The 16,084-nt window shown below is 41.3% G+C and overlaps 1 protein-coding gene across 1 annotated transcript in view; it reads right to left on the bottom strand.

The window, feature by feature from the left end:
- DIP-eta (Dpr-interacting protein eta) overlaps positions 1 to 16,084 on the bottom strand; it is a 127,429-nt gene that overhangs the window by 52,870 nt on the left and 58,475 nt on the right. Inside the window, exon 5 of the mRNA XM_065222574.1 lies at positions 9,931 to 10,089. Within this exon, the coding sequence (XP_065078646.1) occupies positions 9,931 to 10,089 (159 nt within the window). The remainder of the gene's footprint in view (positions 1 to 9,930; positions 10,090 to 16,084) is intronic.

Raw genomic sequence — 16,084 nt, 5'->3', positions numbered from 1 at the left:
GTGTTATGCATTTTGTACAAGATTTATCCATGCTGACAAGAAATTTTCATGAAATTACATAGAAATTAAACAACTTTGCAAACAATTAATGGTTTTTTCAAGGGCTGTTACAAGACTTATCTTCGTCGGTTATTGCTTATTCCTGCCAGCAGGCTGCAAAAAAGTGGTGTCTGATTCGGACCGAATTACTTGCCGCGGATATTGCGGTAATTCCTTCCATTTGATCTGCGCTAGCGTGGATTATTCGCTTCATGAGGCACTAGGAATCCACTACCGTAATGTTTTCTGGATGTGTAATGGTTGCGCGGATGTGTTTTCCATGATCATTTTCGGAAAATTACGTCACGTTGCACTGCTGATAATATACCTGACGACGCTTCGTTGAATTCGCTGAAGGACGACATAGCTGGATTGGAGGAAATTATCAATGCTCTTTCTAAAAAAGTTGATTCCAAACCTGCAAATTTAGGATCGAACCCAGTATGGAAGATTTTCGGCACTAATCGTGTCCCAACAACACCGAAACGGATGCGGGAAGAAGAACAACCGACGGCAAAGGCTCCGATAATTTAAGGAACAAAATCAGTTTCGAATGTTGTAAAGACAGTTCCACAGGATCTGCTGTGGATTTATTTGTCAGCTTTTGACCCTAGTACCACAGACAAACAGACGTATCACTTTGAAAAATTTTCTTGAAAACACAGTATCTCAAAACATAGGACCTCAGTAACGACATCTCTTGTGCTTCTCGCAGAAAACAAGCTTGCTCGTTAACTCGCAAACAATATTGCATAAAAGTTCTATAGAATGTATAGAAACGTTAAAGTGATCCGATGCCAGTGCTGCGGTGAGTAGTTCGCGGATTATTTAATATTCAAATCAATCGTTAAATGCGTGAACGAAGATACACAATGAAGTGTTACGTCTGTTTGTCTGTGCTAGTACTTCAGACGATGAAATTGCTTTTCTCACTACTGACTGTATTAATCTGGGCAAGGATGTCAAACCTAAAGTGATCAGGTTGGTTCCTACCCTAGTAGCACGCTTGTCACAAATCAATTGTAGAAACTTATAAACGACTTATTTCAGTCATAAACAAGTTGCTGTAGCTTATTTTCATGAAAGTGTGCTACTCGGGTAAGGACAAAGACCCTGCAATCCTTAGTTTTGTTACTTTCAACGTTGGGGTGAGCAAGAATCTCAGGGACATGGCCTGAACACGTTTAATTCCGCTAATTTGAGAACAACAAAAAAAACCGTCGAGTCTTTCGGATCGGTGCAAAGCCTCCTGCAGACACCGGTGGCCAATAGGATTAGAAGCAATAGATTCTCCACTGATCATCTCTTTCGCTGAAGTCAATCCAGAACGCACTGCCTGTAGCATCATGGAAGCCCCTAGTTCTCCCGACCCAGTCGTGCTTGCTGTTAGTTCCTGCCTCCAAAGCCATTCTGGACCTGTGGTCGAGGAAGGTGTCGGGGTCTTCCAAAATCCTCCCACAGGCAGGTATCTCGCTTGTTACAGTATTTCGTTGTTTGATCGTTCTTTGGCTTCTAGGATACTACAATTTTGCTCAAACAATAGCGAAAACGATTTTCTCAATTCCGAATCTAATTTGGGTACGCTTCATCTGGAACATTTGGAGGAAAATTATCCTTCTGTCTCAGTCGAGCTTGCCGTTAGTTCCCGCCGTCTTAGTCGTCCCGGCCCTCAATCCGGAAGCAGAGACAGGGTCCTCCTACCTGTTATTACAGGTCTAAAAACCGACAACAGACACTCCTCCTATCAGTTCTGCGAGGTTGATCAGCATCATCCCGGGACGCACCTGCTTGAGAACTTCGGAAGCCCCTGATCCCCCCATCACAGTCGTGCCTCTCCTCCAGCGTACAGCAGTCTTTCCGGCCCTGTGTTTGGGTCTGGAGAAGGGGTTTTCCAATCCGCTACTTCAGACAAGTACGCTCTCAGTAACAGCAATTACGTACCTGATACGTCCGCTACTTCATGTTGGTCTCTCTCCGTATGGAGCATTCGTTCAAGCACCGGGATGCACGCCTGCTTGCCTCATGGAAGCCCCTAATCCTCTCAGCACAGTCGAGTACCTCCCGTCAGCGATCAGCAGCCATCACGTACCTGTGTATGAGAATGGAGAAGGGGTCTTCCAAACCGTCATCGCAGTCAATTACACACATGATTCTCCTCCAGTAATGCCCATCGCTTCTAGCCACCACACTTCAAACGGGTTTCACTCGGAAATTGGCGCTATCGAAGCTCTCACAGTAGCTGCTGCACGTGATATCGTCTCTTCAAGCATGCCGCTGTGACCCGTTGCGCCCTCCGCAGCAAACCGTACCACCGATCGCATGTTTTCTGTGTATTATAAGAATGTCAGAGGTTTGTGCACAAAAATTGCTCAGCTCCGTCTGCTTTTATCCAGCTGTGACTAAGACGTACTTGTCTTTACGGAAACATGGCTCCGTGCTGATATTGACAGCAGTGAAATTTCGTCGGATTACGTTTTCTTCCGCTGTGATCGGAATGAGTTAACCATTCCTCATTTGCGGGGCGGTGGTGTACAAATTGCGGCCAAAAACTATCTGCAATAACAATCTTGAGCAAATTGCAGTTTGCATAAAGTCGCAATCTCGTTCGCTACCTATCTTCCACCTAACTCGAGTGCCGTGTTATATACTGCTCATGCAATGGCCGTTCAACAAGTGGCAGATCGTTTATCGGAGACTGACATAATCCTATCGATCGGTAATTTTAATCTTCCTAATCTGCGGTGGCATCTTGACGAGGACATTAATGGTTTTATTCCTTCAAACGCCTTGACTGATACTGAGAGAAACTTCACACAGCAAAAAATTAATTTTGATATCACATCAAAGTGGATGCACTTCAATCGTGTCAAAAATATGGTATAATATGACTTGCCAAAAAGGACAAAATTATCATTAATGCAGTGCATGAACTGACATCACGCTGCTTTTACTGCATTTGTTTATTTTTGTGGCCATAAAAATTACTAACACAGACGAAAGACTCCTTGAACTGGCGTTTACCAATCTCCCGGAGTATCTTGACCTGATTGTAGTGATACAGAAATCGTAGTTGAACTCTAAAATATATTGTTGATAAAACCAGGTACATATTTATTATACAGAATTGAATATTTAAATAAAAAATAACAACACGGTTAAATGTAAGCACAACCCAAACGCTCACTGCATCATGTTTGGCAACCAGGCATGTAATTAACGCAAAGCCTATGCGTTTTGGCAGCATTTCCGGAATGTTCGGTCACATAACTGAGATGCGAATTGGATTCATTCTGTGTGCTTATTTCATGAAAACAGGACGTGCGTTTCAACGTGGGATACGACCTCGGATACGACACTGATGACCGCATCGCTGTTGTCTGTTGATAACCATCACACACCAGTCATCATACTACTTGACGAGAGTGTTGTACCATCCGTACTTGACGATCAGGACAAGTGTTTTAAATTAGACTATTTGGCATGCAGCTTTGACTTGTTGAATTCTATTTTTTTGAATATTGAGTGGGAACGATTATCAAGTTATGCTTCAGCTGACCAGATGTTATCAGCTTTCTACGAATCTCTCTCTGAAGTCATGTACCATCATGTACCTCGAAAGAGACAATTTCTGCTTTCAACAAACCGTGGTGGACTGCAGAGCTACGTACACTTCGAAACAATCTACGTAAGCTGCACAATAGGTTTTTCCATACGAAAAATGTGTACGAGAAAACTAGACTCCGTGAACTTGCGTTGAAGTACAAAGCTGCCCTTTCTGCAACACACGAAAACTATTTGTGTAAGATACTGACAACTGTCAAGGAAAATTTTTAACGCTTCTCGGATTTCTTCACGAAACGTATCTACGGCATCCCTGGTACGGTCAACTTCAATGGAACCACTTCTCTCTCAAGCTCGGGGACAGCTAATCTCTTTGCTAATTTCTTTGAGAGCAAAGCATCACCCGACCCGTGCAACACCAAGCAGGCTTCGAGCAGATTCCGTCTCATAACATTAATCTACCATGCATACAGTTTTTTCCAGGCGAAGCTCAGAAAGCCCTAGAAGATCTCGATTCAACGAAAGGACCAGGAACCATAGGCGTAGCCAGAGGGGGGGGGGGGGCTAAGCTCAGCAACACAAACGCTTTCGGTGAAATGGCGTTCGGTGAAATGGCATTCGGCCAAATTTTCCATAGTATTTTGTATCGCTCCTCCCTAGCTCGAAACCTGGCTACGCCCTTCCCCGGAACGGAAAAACTGAGCCGCTACGGTTGCGTCGCCCATCGCTGCTATTTTCAACCGCTCGCTCCAAGACAGAACATTCCCAAATGCATGGAAAACGGCATCCATAGTACCGATCCATAAGACTGAAAATAAAAAAAATGTGTCACCAACTAACGTGGTAGGGGAAATGGCTCTAATGTTGGCCTATGGATCTAAGATTGGGCCCATCGCTAAAAATATGCTATTTATCAATTTTATCTAGATGAACGCGTCATTGGGACGGTACAAATGGTTATTTTTGGTCGTTATTAAAAATTTAGTCGTTTGCTGAATTTACGTATGGGCCCAAATTAGGGGCATTTATGCCGACATTACATCTGATTGATCGGCCGATTAAATGGACTGTATCGTTGAAATAAAAATGCACTGTTTTAATATAACTTATTTAATAAAAGAACTTAGAAAAATTACATGATTGTTCTTCAACTTCGATCTAATTACTGACAAAAATAAAATGGTGGACGCTTCCAAGCTGTGCGTTTTCGTTTTTGTGCGTCCAAGTTGGCAATGACACAGCGACAATCGAAACACAGAAATCATCGCAGCAACCGTGCTGCTGGTAGTAATAAGTTTTTTCACTTCACGTCAAAACGCCGAATCAAATGGATGAGTTTTCGGCGAACAACATCCATTTCCACTATATCCATACTTTGCACTCTCAGTAAGATGTTGGAGAAACTGATCCACACAGCTCTGTGCAGAGTTGCTGCCCCGATCATTAGCAACAGCCAGCACAGTTTTATGAATCACCGCTCAACGACATCAAACCGAATGTGTTATGTGTCAGCGATATCACGTCATATAGCATTAAAACAGCAAGTGCATTCGGTTACGTCGATTTTGCGAAAACTTTCGATACAGTACCACACGACCTCATCATTAGCAAAATGAATCACATAGAATTTCTAACCTGGATCACGGAATTGCTCAACTCGAACATGTATGACCGAAATGCTTTCGTCGTGGTGAATTCCGTACGTTCCGGACCTTTGACACTCCATCTGGCGTACCACAAGGCAGTGTTCTTGCAGTGTTCATCTGCGTTTGTTTTCTCACGATTGAATGGATTCAGAAAAGTTTCATGAGGTTTGCTTTACGTCAGCTCCCATGGAATGATCCAATCATTATTCCTATGGAATCTCTCTCAGCAAGGCGTATAAAATTGCAACGACTGTTCATCTTCAACTTAATTACCGACAATTTGGACAGCCCCAAACTCCTGGAACGGATTCCATGGAACATTTCTCCTGGCAGATTTTGTAACGGCCCGTTACTGTCAATTCCATTCCACAGAACTAACTTCGGTTTCAATAACTATTTTAATTCCTGTTTGCATTCATATAATGATGTTTGTAACGAATTTGATTTTACTGTGTCCAAAAATGTGTTTAGTAATAGAATAAGAGGTTTAGATTAAACAAGTTTTAGTTTGAAGTAATCAGTCAGTACGACGTAGTCGAAGACGGTGTGCAATAAATAAAAAACCTCTATCCGTGTATATGCTGCCTACAGGTTTGTGGTTATGGACATAGTTGCTCAGTTTAGAAAGGGTCAACTTTTGGTGGTTTATGATGAGTTCTTATTTACGCAGTATGGGGGGCTTTCGATTCTATTTTTGAATTAAATGTCGTAGAACGATGCTCTACTGTGGATTCAATAGTGCTGAGAAATGTTTTCAAAGACCTCAATATCCTGTGATGAACAGAAAATGAGATAGCCTACTAAGAACAACGACCGCAAAAAAGCGCTTAAAAAAATATACGTATAAAGGTCAGAAGTAGAGTCGGTGTATAATGAGTCACGCCAAGAGAAAAACAGTTGAACTCGCATCACGGTTTCCGAAGGATTCCCTTTCTTTTCACTTGGCAACAGAGGACTTCTACATCAACTTTAAATGACTTCTAGCGAGAACCAAAAATAACGGCTGTAGTGAATCATAATATCAGTGATTTTGTCAAATTATCTTATCAAAAAATAGAAGAAATTCTCATTACTGATCAAAACCAAACGTATCCCATGACCATTTAATGCTCGCTGCGTGTTTATGATGATTTCTTCAATTTTTTTTTTTATATTTCATTGCAATACCTTTCGTGGACCTTTCATAGCATCGTAATGTTTATTTACTTTGCACGATAGGTAGCCGATTTGACAGTTCAATAGGTATACTTGGCTTCACTCTTGGCGTGACTCATTATACACCGACTCTAGTCAGAAGTATAAGTCTTAAGGCCCACGCACATTAGATCCGGATCGGACGCGTTGCGGTAAAGTGACAGCTAAATCTATTGTCTAACTGTCAAATTTACGTCAACGCAACGCAAACGGATCTAATGTGGGTGGCCCTTTAGGGGAAGATGAACACACTATGGATTGTTATTATTTTTTCGGCAATAAATAAAGGATTTTGCTAGTAATATCAGCATTCAGTAGGTTAAAATCATGCGTAAGGGAAAAAACTATATAGGGGAATTTACGTATTCTCGGCAACCTAAGCAGCGACCTTCTTTCTATAGCCTTTTTCTCTAAGGAACGCACACATATGCAGTATTGGTTTGTTTACAATCTTTTGCCGCCAGCTGCTCCAACAATTTCCGTCGAAAGAATTGTCAAAAACTGTTTTGAAACGCTTTTACAAAGCTCCAATCTTCTCTAGTGAGAGCGAGTATTGTCGGCAACCAGGTTTTCTTCGGCAATCGTTCCATGTGAACTGCAAGTAAATCTGCTGTTCTATTATCGGCAACTCGAAATCAGCTACAATTTGTAGTGCGTGTGTTTCATTTCAAGAAAACCTTGCTAGATTGCTTTTTCTCAGTGGTAAAAATATAGTCAAATTGAAGCTGAAAGCATAAAGAATCGTTTGCATGCATTCAGCGAAGTGTTTTCGTAAGAAAATCCAGTGAAAATAGTGTTTCAATTTGGGTTGCCGAAAATAGTCTGGCATGCCGAAGCCGTCATTTCCCCTACCAGTTTATAATAAATGATTATCTGTATTGATGATCGGTTTTTGAGCAAGATCTGAAATGTTAGTTTTCTATTGCATCCATTTCACGCTCAATTAAACCACAAATTCAATACCAAAATACCGCTAATAAATAAACCACCTTATATTCAAACCCCTATCAGATATTGAACAAAAAATGTTACAATGGCTTCTTCTGAACTTAGTTTCATTGCATTAGGACTGTTAACTTAATAAAACGGAACACCCTTAAGGTCACATTTTTTTGTTTGTTCTCTTGCTGGATGCTTTATTCGGCAAGTATGAAGCTCTATTTGTAAGCAACATAATGAAATCTATTAACAATACATTTGAAGTAGTACGACATTTTACCAATATTTTATTTTACGTTTGCTCTAAAATGCCATTAACAAACTTTTTCGTACTCATAACGATACAATTTGAACATTTGGCAGAATTTTAAAATGTGTATCAAGCCAATTAATTTTTATTTTTATTTTTATTCTCGATGATGATACACGCCAATTAAATCATATATTAATTTTGTAGATCAAATTATATTATATTTCTGATGATATATTTCGTCTTATATTTACAACTTCAGAAAACTAACAATTAAGGTTTAGTTATTATGATTCTTCCTTATATTGTGACGTTACAAGGAAAAAATATAAAACGAAACAAGGAAAAAATTTGTTAGGTAGTTATTTTTCATTTACGTGATCCCTAATTTTTTATTCGCTGTTCTCTAGTTTGAATTGCATGGTCATTATCGGTGTCATTGCTTGTTTTTGTTGTTAAGAAATTCAATTTTGACCTACAAAGGGGCGCGCCTTTGGAGGGTATTTCAACACTCCGAAGGGTATAAATAGCGGGACCTTCAAAATTAGAATCGATTCCTTGCGATGAAGGAAAAAATGACAACTGTATCAAAACCGAATACTTCATCATTTCTCAATAGTGATGGAGTAATGCGACATGCACTAAACTAAGGACACGGGATATACTACTATAGATCAAACTACTAGTTTAATGTCCCGAACAAAAAAAAATATTGTAACGTTAATCTATTATCTAGTAGTTTTCATTCAATTTGAATTGAATATGCAAATTGGTAACACGTTAGACAAAATTCAATAATTTCGTTTTTAAACACACAACTTAACACATTTTGTTCTAATTTAGTGATCTAGCACGTTTAAAAGATAAGGCCTAAATGCTTCCACATATGTGTATATTGAGGGTAACATGGGAAAAAATAAAATATATTTTGTGTGTGTTTTTAATGCGTTTTTTGTAACGGCTTATTATGAATGATCATAAAAAAGTTATGAGTTAGACAATCAATAATTAAAGCATTACATTTACGGCACCGCCGGTGGTGTAGTGGTAAGCGTGATTACCTTTCACCCCAGCAGGCCTGGGTTCAATCCCAGTCGGTGCCGCCGGGATGTTCTGAGGCATAACATATCTGATCACGTCTTCCTTCGGAAGGGAAGTAAAACCGTTGGTCCGCAGTCTATGAGTTGATGGGTCGATTTGTAGGGTCCAGGTGTGGGAGCTGCCTCCCTGGCGTCGGTAGCATTGGTGCTCAGCACGGAAAACAACATCGACGGAAAACAATACAGGGAAAAACATTGCATCGTTTTGTTTGGATCATAATCTTCAAAATCTTGAATAAACAAAACAGATACAACGCAAAATCAAAAGATAAAGGCAGCGATTCATCTTAATCTGAACTGGTACGTTTTCAATAAACACCTAAAATATAAAATGCTTTGACTCGAATGGATAAAAAATTGACCATTCATGCCTCCTGTGGAAGTCTGGTTCCAATTTGAGCACTTGATTGGATGGTAGACATCAGAATGCAAGCTGAAAATGACAAAATTAAAACATTAACTCCCAGAGGAGTTCCGCAATTATTGAAATGAACCTATTCCGAAGAATTACGATGGATGAATTTGAATGCACGAATAGCTTCGTGCCATCAACTGTGAATACATGCTCTCAAATAGAAATAAATAATAAAACATGCTTATTGCTTGTGCCTTCAAAATGCTCGTAAAATTCACAGCTTTTTCAGCTCTTGCCTTGTTTGGCCGATACATCACTTAGTTCAATTGCATATCATATTCATACCGACCTACCACAGCCCACCCAGTTAGAGGCAACTTTGCCGATTTTAATCTCTTTACCATTTCCTGTAGCGAGTACATGTTTGCGGAAAACATATAGCAGATCAGTAGAAAATTATGGTGGAAACTTTATCAAAGGGGAGATGTTCGTATTTTGGCCATAGGCTGCAATAATAAGCCCTTGTCATAATCTGAGGTTAGTTATGAAAAGCATTCAAAATTAATATTTTTTTTAACAATGAGGTACTTATAAACATTAAAGTTTTTTTTTGCGCATTATATGATATATCTTTTCAATGTGATATCTACGAGGTCTAAATGATCACATAATAATATAATAATAGGACCTGTAACTCTATATAGTTTCGAATGAAGACATTCATTAATCCAATATTTAATTACAATTTTTTCACAATTGTAAACGTTCTATAAGCTGTTAATTAATTGTCCTAAGTATCATGTTTCGTATGCATATGTGCCGAATAGGGAAATAAATTATTCTTACCCAGTTGTCCATCCTGTAATGACATATTTTCTCCGTTTTCTCGGCGCCACAATATCGTGGGTTCAGGAGATCCAGTTGCTGCACACCGTAATGTTACGTTACTTCCTTCCCGCACCACCATGTCCGTACTGGTAGGATAGTCCAGAATATCAGGAGGAACTGTAAATTCAATGAACGGTAAATTCATCACTACTTAAGCAAGAAACTATTATTTGGTTTTTTATAAAGTATATGAATAATTATTTCTAAATGATCAATGATGGTCAGGCATGAAGTTAAAACAATGGGAACCATGGAATATATTATTGCTACAATTTTTTTTATTTTTATGTGTCCCTAGCTGTGTTGCGTTACGTAAAGAATTTGAGCCTTCACTTGCTGTGTTAATGCTTAGGTTCAAATCGTCTCCCCACACCGGGAGCATCCGAAATACATTGACCCTCGAAGAGCCCTTGAATTCTCATGATTCATGTGTCACATGGTAGGTGTAAGCTAATATCATAATCTGGTCATTTCCCATGGTGTTCCCGGAACATGTACTATTGTGGCCATTTTGGTCCTGAGCAATTTATATGACCATGAATGAAAGATATTGTTTTTGAACTATTATGTGACTAAGATTCGCCTGATTGGATTTTGCTATAGCAAAACTTTGAAAATGAGTTACCTGCAACCTGCAACACATCCGGATGTGCACAATGTAGCTCTTATTACTCGTTATGACGTCCATTAGACTTGAGTTCGAATTATCATGTGATTAACTATGTTGTTTCTAGTCCGTGGACGAGACTCACCTAAACATCATCATGCCGTATCTCCGGAACAGTAGTCGTATCAGTAATTGTTTACTACAGTACATTTAAGAATTTAACAATTTTTATCGGCGACTACAACAATCCAATTTGACGTTTATAGCATGGAATCATAAAGTAATAATTATTACTAATCACTGCAATGCACAGTTATGAAAAATTTCCAAAAAATGGTGAATTATAAATTAATCCTTGCAGTCACATTATTTCTGCAGTACACAGTTAGAAATTATTACCGACATCGGTAATTTGTTACCGAACTTTAAACAGCTGAACATTCGGTAAAACTTTGACCCTTATTTAAAAAACTGTTTCACTTTATGTTTTATTCGTCTTTATTTTTTCCTACAAGATTTAATTCCTAATTTAATTGATTTGTGCAATGGCAACAATCGATTATTTAAACAATGCGACAGTGTCTTACTGTCGCATTGTTTAAATAATCGATTCTTGCCATTGCACAAATCAATTAAATTAGGAATTAAATCTTGTAGGAAAAAATAATAACACACTGGGATTGCATCCAATTTAATTGACGGCTTCTGCGAAGTTTCTTGTATAATTAGGACTACAATTAGGTAGATAAAATAATTCAAGTTTTGACCGCAAAGATGGCGCTGTGATAGCAACTTTTGAGATTTACAAGATAGAGGTTTGCTACAAAATGGTGAGTTGACAACCTGGAAGGAGCGGAATACCTAGCCCTGTTCCTCACAAGTTCCTACTTCACGCCTCCTCGAGTCATATGATAACAAAAGACTACCAGCTGAAACATGGACACAGCTGGGTGGTGTAGCCTGGGCAATGTTGCCAGTCCGGCAATAGCAAAGTGAAGAGGTGTGACGCGAACACTGGCGCGGTAACCATAGTACGGTGATAGAGGAAATGCTTCACCAAACCCGAGCGTCTGTTCACCATGGAGGTGCGGCTCAAAACGTCGTCTGTTCTATATGTTAGGAGCGGCTGATCACTGTCCTAGTGCCAGCATGGGAATCTAAACAGAGCTGTGCACGATGGTCCCCCGGCGAGACAGGGGGTTGGGGCAGGCCCAACAAGCCGCCCTGAAAAAAAAACACAGCACAGACCTACGCGACGAAATAAGGACTACGATTGGAAACTCGGAACATGGAACTGCAAATCGCTCGGCTTCCCAGGTTGCGATAGGTTAATCTATGACGAACTTCAACCATGCAACTTCGAAGTCGTAGCACTGCAGGAACTTTGCGGGACGGGACAAAGGGTATGGAAAGTGGGCATCGAGCGGCTACTTTCTACCAGAGCTGTGGCACCACCAACGAGCTGGGAACCGGCTTTGTAGTGCTGGGTAAGATGCGACAACGCGTGATTGGTTGGCAGCCGATCAACGCGAGGATGTGCAAGTTGAGGATTAAGGACCGTTTCTTCAACTACAGCATCATCAACGTGCACTGCCCACACGAAGGGAGACCCGACGACGAGAAAGAAGCGTTCTATGCGCATCTGGAGCAGGTGTACGACGGCTGTTCACAACGGGACGTCAAAATCGTCATCGGCGACATGAACGCTCAGGTAGGACGGGAGGCAATGTATAGACCGGCAATCGGGCCAAACAGCCTGCATGCCGTATCGAACGACAACGCCCAACGATGCGTGAACTTTGCAGCCTCCCGGGGTATGGTAGTTCGAAGTACCTTTTTCCCCCGCAAGGATATCCACAAAGCCACCTGCAGATCACCTGACCAACACACCTAAAACCAAATCGATCACGTTCTAATAGACGGGAAATTCTTCTCCGACATTATCAACGTCCGCACGTACCGCAGTGCGAACATAGATTCGGACCACTACCTAGTTGCAGTATACATGCGTTCAAAACTCTCGAAGGTGCATAACACACGTCGAAGTCGAACGCCGCGACCCAAAATTGAGCAACTACGGGACGCCGGAGTTGCCCAGGACCACGCGCAGCAGCTGGAAGTTGCACTACCCACGGAAGAGCAGCTTGGCGCAGCTTCTCTTGAAGATGACTGGAGGGACATCCGTTCAGCCATAGGTAGTACTGCTGCAGCGGCACTAGGTACTGCAATCCCGGACCGAAGAAATGACTGGTTTGACGGCGAATGCAAACTGTTAGTAGAGGAGAAGAATGCAGCACGGGCGAGAATGCTGCAACACCGCACGAGATTGAATGTGGAGCGATACAGACAAGCGCGGAACAGACAAAACTCGGTTTTCCGAAGGAAGAAGCGTCAGCAGGAAGACCGAGATCGCGAGGCGATGGAAAATCTGTACCGCGTAAACGACACACGGAAGTTCTACGAGAAGCTAAATAGTTCGCGCAAAGGCTACGTGCCGCAAGCCGATATGTGCAAGGACTTGGACGGTAACCTTCTCACGAACGAGTGTGAGGTGATTGAGAGGATGAAGCAGTACTATGACGAGCACCTTAATGGTGAAGCAGCAGAAAACGAAGGTGGCACGGCAACATACCTTGGAGCACGCGCAGAAGACGACAGGCTACCGGCCCCTGATCTTCAAGAAGTTGAGGAGGAGATCGGTCGGCTAAAGAACAACAAAGCAACTGGTGTAGACCAACTACCAAGTGAGCTATTAAAATACGGTGGTGAAGCAATGGCTAGAGCGCTGCACTGGGTAATTGCCAAGATTTGGGAGGAGGAGATATTACCCGGAGGAGTGGATGGAAGGTGTCGTATGCCCAATCTACAAAAAGGGCGACAAGTTGGATTGCTGCAACTACCGCGCGATCACACTGCTGAGCGCCGCCTACAAGGTACTCTCCCAAATTCGATGCCACCGTCTGTCACCATATGCAAGAGAGTTCGTGGGGCAATACCAGGCGGGTTTCATGGGTGCCCGCGCTACCACGGACCAAATTTTCGCGATTCGGCAGGTTCTGCAGAAATGCCGCGAATATAACGTGCCCACACATCATTTGTTCATCGATTTCAAATCCACATACGACACAATCGATCGAGATCAGCTATTGCAGTTTATGCACGAGTACGGACTTCCGGATAAACTGGCGCGATTGGTCAAGGCGACGATGGATCGAGTGATGTGCGTTGTTCGAGTATCGGGGACACTCTCGAGTCCCTTTGAATCTCGAAGGGGGTTACGGCAGGGTGATGAACTTTCGTGTCTGCTGTTCAACACCGCGTTAGAAGGTGTGATCAGAAGAGCTGGGATAGACACGAGTGGCACGATATTCAGGAAGTCCATCCAGTTCCTTGGCTTCGCCGATGACATTGACATTATGGCACGGAACTTTGAGATGATGGTGGAAACGTACATCAGACTGAAGGCTGAAGCTAGACGGATTGGACTTGCCATCAACGCATCAAAGACAAAATACATGAAAGGAAGAGGAACCTAGGGAAGACAATGTTAGCCTCCCACCCCGAGTTCAGATTGACGGTGATGAAATCGAGGTGGTCGATGAGTTCGTGTATTTGGGCTCACTGGTGACCGCCAAAAATGATACCAGCAGAGAAATTCAAAGACGCATTATGGCAGGGAAGCGTGCCTAGTTTGGACTCCGGAGGATGTTCCGGTCGAATAAAATTTGCCGCCGCACGAAATTGACTGTCTACCAGACGCTGATTAGACCGGTGGTCCTTTACGGCCACGAGACCTGGACTATGCTCGTGGAGGACCAACGCGCCCTTGGTGTTTTCGAACGAAAGGTGTTGCGTACCATCTACGGTGGAGTGCAGATGGATGACGGAACGTGGAGGAGGCGAATGAACCACGACTTGCACCAGCTGCTGGGAGAACCATCCATCGTCCAAATTGCAAAAATTGGGTGACTACGGTGGGCTGGGCACGTCGTAAGAATGCCGCACGACGACCCAGTGAAAATGGTTCTAGAAAGCGACCCAACAGGAACAAGAAGAAGAGGCGCGCAGCAGGCAAGGTGGATCGACCAAGTAGAAGGTGACTTGCGGACCCTTCGCAGACTACGAGGCTGGCGATCTGTGGCCATGGATCGCGTAGAGTGGAGACGACTTCTTCGGACAGCAGAGGACAACAAGGCCTTTGCCTGATTGGTAAGGTAAGTAAGGTTTGCTGTGTTAGGCAAAGTTGTAGAACGTAGAATTTTATGAAAAATTGTCCAAGACATACAAGCTGTACATCTTTAACCAATTGAGGTATGCGAAGTTTTATGAAATCGTTCAAAAGAATACTTTGAATGAATTTGGTAATGATCATAATTCGTAGGAGGTCTTTAAAATGTGTGTATAAAAAATAGATGGAAAATGGGTCTATCATATTTAAATCATTCATATATTTGTCAAGAATTCAAAAATAGTTCAATTTTGATCAATCTTGTGATTTAGATTGGGAAAAATTTCAAAGATTTTTGAGAAACTAAACTAAGAAACTCACATTTTTTTTAAACTCTTAAAACAGTAGCTTTGATCAGTACTAATCATGGAAAGTGATGAAAGTATTTTTTAAACGATTGTTCTAAATATAATACTAAAAACATGAAATATTGTTTGAGGCTGTATGTCTTGGGCAACTTTTCATTAAATTCTACGTTCTACCACTTTGCCCAAGACAGCAAACCTCTATCTTCCGAAATAAAAAAAGTTTTTATCGCTGCGTCATGTTTGCGGCCAAAACATGAACTATTTTATTGAACAAATTGTAGTACTAATTAATCCCAAAAACTTCGCTCAAAAGTTGGTCACGCTGAACAGGCGGGAAATAAATACATGGATTTGGGATTTATTTCATGAAAATGTGATTTTATCGATCACGTTGACGGGAACCATGTCATGAATTCAAATGAACTAGCTGTGCATGTTATCGTGACAGTTTTTTGAAAATGTTATTGACTATAGACAGTTTGGATAGAGGACGATAGTTACAAGGATCGAACACATCATCAGCTACTTTGAGATAGTCCAAAATATCCATATTGTGGGGAATTTGACATAATTTCCAAGCATTGCTGTAACCGGAAGCCACCATCTTGGATTTCAAAATGGCTTCAGTCATCGATTTGCAGTCCCTACAAGTTATTCCGATTCCAAAAATACCCATATTGTGGGGTATGTGACAGAATTCCCCGTTTTTCTGAAACCGGAAGCTGCCATCTTGGATTTAAAAATGGCGCCATACGTCAATTTACGTTCCCTACACGTCTCTCCGATTCCAAAATACCCATTTTGTAGGTATTTAACAATTTTTTAGTAAAATTATTTAATTTTTAGTCTGCTAACATGAAGTATACAACTTAATGTATTATTATACACACAAAAGTTTTGAAAATCTAACAAAACATTCATCTTGTGGACGTTCTAAAGTTTACTATATTGATGAGAAAATGAGATAAA

The sequence above is a fragment of the Ochlerotatus camptorhynchus genome, unplaced genomic scaffold, assembly GCF_037179485.1.
Source record: "Ochlerotatus camptorhynchus isolate MF236.1 unplaced genomic scaffold, CSIRO-AGI_Acam_v1.1 ptg000176l, whole genome shotgun sequence".
NCBI lineage: Eukaryota > Metazoa > Arthropoda > Insecta > Diptera > Culicidae > Ochlerotatus > Ochlerotatus camptorhynchus.
Note: the sequence above shows the minus strand (reverse complement) of the source record. Positions and strands in the feature narration are given on the sequence as shown.